The sequence below is a fragment of the Coffea eugenioides genome, chromosome 7 (genome assembly GCF_003713205.1).
Source record: "Coffea eugenioides isolate CCC68of chromosome 7, Ceug_1.0, whole genome shotgun sequence".
NCBI classification, from domain to species: domain Eukaryota; kingdom Viridiplantae; phylum Streptophyta; class Magnoliopsida; order Gentianales; family Rubiaceae; genus Coffea; species Coffea eugenioides.
Genome location: NC_040041.1, coordinates 20,038,983 through 20,042,615, shown reverse-complemented (window position 1 = coordinate 20,042,615; position 3,633 = coordinate 20,038,983). Strand labels below are relative to the sequence as shown.

General features: G+C 35.2%; 1 protein-coding gene across 10 annotated transcripts; it reads right to left on the bottom strand.

The window, feature by feature from the left end:
* On the bottom strand, positions 1 to 3,490 carry LOC113777404 (dolichyl-diphosphooligosaccharide--protein glycosyltransferase subunit STT3A-like). Of its 10 annotated transcripts, XR_003469155.1 has the most exons (8): positions 3,402 to 3,484; positions 2,748 to 2,812; positions 2,155 to 2,510; positions 1,942 to 2,037; positions 1,681 to 1,761; positions 1,455 to 1,594; positions 853 to 996; positions 1 to 279 (listed from the first exon to the last, which is right to left on the bottom strand). XR_003469155.1 is itself a non-coding variant. In XM_027322453.1 (6 exons), exons 1-4 carry the CDS (start codon positions 2,821 to 2,823, stop codon positions 1,460 to 1,462), a joined length of 378 nt encoding a protein of 125 aa, XP_027178254.1. In that variant the 5' UTR covers positions 2,824 to 3,477; the 3' UTR covers positions 1 to 279; positions 853 to 996; positions 1,455 to 1,459. The 10 variants fall into 10 exon arrangements, 1 of the variants encoding a protein (XP_027178254.1); XR_003469153.1 differs by having other exon boundaries at positions 2,155 to 2,844; positions 3,402 to 3,490; XR_003469154.1 differs by having other exon boundaries at positions 2,155 to 2,812.
* Between the last annotated feature and the right edge of the window lie 143 nt (positions 3,491 to 3,633).

Below are 3,633 nucleotides of genomic sequence, written 5' to 3'. Positions count from 1 at the left end.
TGACAAAAGGCAAAACCAACATAGAATATATGCCACAAATTCATATATTTGGCCATAACACATCTCCAAATTAGTCAAAACAGAAGTGAACCACAAATGTTGGGAATATAGTAATCCCACATAATCAGTTGTAAGTTCTAATGGCCAATACATATCCTTCCCAAAAGATAGAATACTAGATTTTGCCACTAAAGCATAGACTACACAGCTGTGGTCAGATTTTGAGCATCTCTTGCAGCACGAGCATCAGTCTTCTCATGATCAAAATATGAAGTTAGACTGCATTGAAAATAAACTTTTCTTTAGAGTTTCAGCATATCCAACTACTGTGAACTTAAGTAAAAAAAAAAATCAGTCAAGCTATGTTAGTGCACTCAATAATAACCTGAATAATAAGAATGCGCATGTGCTTTGTTAGTGCACTCAATACAAGCTAACACTCTGTTTTGTAGAAAAGAATCCAATACTATCAACTATTTCCAGGAACTCCATTTAACTTGACCAATTGTTTTTCCAATAAATCATCCTCAAGTGCTTAAGGTCTCACTAAGATACTAGTTTCAATTCACCAAGCATACATCAAAACCCTTCCTTATTCAAAGGCTTATACTTCAAGAGGAAAACAGAGATGCAATATAACAGCATTGCCAATTGCAGATTTCAGCCTTATGTACAGAAGGTCTTCTCTTTCTTCCAATAGCTAACTTCATCCAGCTTGCCTTGTGGCACTGGTTCATATTTCCATTTGAATTTCTATTCATGGCTTTGGTTTGTGTGGATTCTATACACTAGGTGCAACAAAAATTACTAAAATTTGCAAAGATATATATTGTGGAAAGAATGACAACTCACTTTATGATCTACATCTGTGTTATGGCTCAACCATGCATAGGCCTCTTTGAAGTCATAAAAAATGCGAAGGCCATCATGAGATTGACTTGTTAGCACTATGAAGGGTATTGAACATGCTTCTGCTGCTGCCCAGACACAATGAACCTACATGAAAAATCATCTGTAAATAGTGAAGAGCTCAACCAGGAAGCCAAAGAACAACATGGAAATCCAGCATAAGGACCAAAAAGTACAACCAAACTTTTAAGTGTTGCTTTCATCTCAATCTTTTTGCGAACTTTTCAGAAAGCACTCACAGGTTATATTACAGTATTTGGAGTTAAATTTGCAAAAAATGTGTAATTCAGAATGGCACGACTAAAAGAAAGGTCTAAATATTACATTGACAAGACCTTTTTATTATGGGAAAAAATGCTACCACATTCATAACAGCTACAATTGGGTTTTTCTCAATCATGAGCAGCAAACTAGTAACAAACAAAAAGATAAAAGAATTCCTCTTTTACTAGACCAAATTAAGCATACATACCACATAGAACGCAACCAACAAAACTAGTAAAAATATAGCAATGACAGATGCTTCAACAAGTAAAACCAAAGACCTTCTCTAATCAGATGTAAAAATTTCTGATGTACTAGGCAACTGAAATTGGAGCGAATGAGTAAGAACATCAAAAGCTCCTGAAAGAGAAATTCCAGGCATTTTGCATACTGCTGGACCAAGTACAAGCATTAGTGGCACCTGTAACAGCAAAAGAGAACGTTGCTCAACATAGTGGAAGCCAAGAGAGAATAGTATTAAGCTTACATATTTCAAATTAATCTCACCATGACACCTGAAAAATATACTAATGTAACTATGTAAAGGATGCTAAAGGAGCTTGCATCAGAAAGTGGCAAAAAGCATGCCTGCAATTGCAAACAAGATAGATTGGATATGAGTAGCCACTCCACTAGAGAGAACTATATGTATAAAGTTAAAGCATCAAATTTCAAGTTTGGTTACTTCTTTTGCCTTGAAACTACTTAGATAGATTCCAAGCAAATCATGAACTCGCAACTAGAATTCGACAGACAGAAGAGACTCACGGATCAAGCAGACTTAGACTACGCCCACTCCAACCCTTAGTTGGGCTGGAGGCTACTAATGCTATAAGTACAGTCACCATGGCACAGCAAATTACCCTGAAATTTGAATGACAAGTAATTAAGTCAACCAAAAAATTTTTATGAAACTCTTAGCTACTACTTACACAATATAACAAGCAAATTTCTTTACAAACTACAAGTAAAGGCACTTACAGGCCAACTGAAAACACAAGCGTAACAGCCACTTTTAACATTCTTAGTGACAGAATCCCTTTAATATAGTAAACAAGAGCTACAACATGAATAATAATAAACACCTGTACATGCCCAAGAATGGAAAAGTAAAATTAGAGATTAAGAGCAACATAAGGCATAAATTTAAAAAGATTGAGAAGCATAAAAAAAGTAAAAGCGAATCCCTGACTACAGTAATAGCGAATGAGAAAGCAAGAATGGCAGAAAAACCAGCCAGTTGGAACTAACCAAAAATGAAGCAAAATGCTCGGATGCCATGACCGGATTAAAGCCCAGAACAGGGACCAAAGCAGCCAACAATGTTCCCAAGACAACTTATATTTGAAATTACAAAGACATTAGTACAAGGATGAGTAGAATAACAGCGTTAAAGAGGCATATTTATCTTAAAGACATTACTAATTCAATATAAATCAAAACAGATTTGGACAATACTACAACCAGACATAAAAACCGATAATACAGCCCAAACCAAAACCATAGAAACAACTAAAAAGCTGGAGATTGATGCCAAGGGTAAAAATAAAGACATAAAATAATAGGTCACTTACCATAAGAAATTGTGGATTCAACATATCTGGAGTTCAATTCAAACTCCTCTGCCACTTCAAATACGCTAACAAACATGTTTCAAGAGCAAATTACCAACTGTGGTAGCAATCACAATGGTCAAACAAACTAGAGAACGGATAATCCATAAGTCCAGCAATTGAAAAGAAATATGGCTCGCTATGGCTCTAAAACCCTGGTAAGGACGATGATCAATGCAATAAAGGTAAACAGCAAAAGAGAGATAACAAAAATTTCGAAGGTAAAATCCTTCAATGTCTTAGTAATTCAATTTCATCTCCTAACGGCAATTAGAGTTTTCCGCTGGTAGATGAATATATCAAAACTGCCTTTGACATTGACAATTTCCACTTTGGAGTGCATAAAATTAAAACGCAGATACAGGTACATCAGATTTCATAAATCTAGCACTTCGACTCACTTACTAAACCAATAACCAAAACAATTAAAAAAAACTCCAAATCGACTATACTAATAATATTTCTTAAGCAGTAGACCAATCGCACATTTAACATTTTTCCTCCGAGAGAGAGAGAGAAGGTCCTTTCCATAATCGATATTAAATTATTCATCCACATCACCTACCTACTATGTGCGTACAATAATTCCCCATCCAGACACATAACAGAATATACCTGCTTGAGTTCAGGCCTAGACAAATTGGACATGGCGAAAATTTTCATAGCATCATTGCCAGTCAAGCGGCTATCGCCGTCTGCACAAAAGGAAAAGTAGAATGCTAAGTAAATAAATCTATAAGAAAGAAAGAAAAGAAAAATAAAAAGAAAGAAAGAAAGAACATAGTTAACGATTAATTGGAAGCGAAGAACAGCAACTGAATTAATTTGAACGAAAAAGTTATGACCA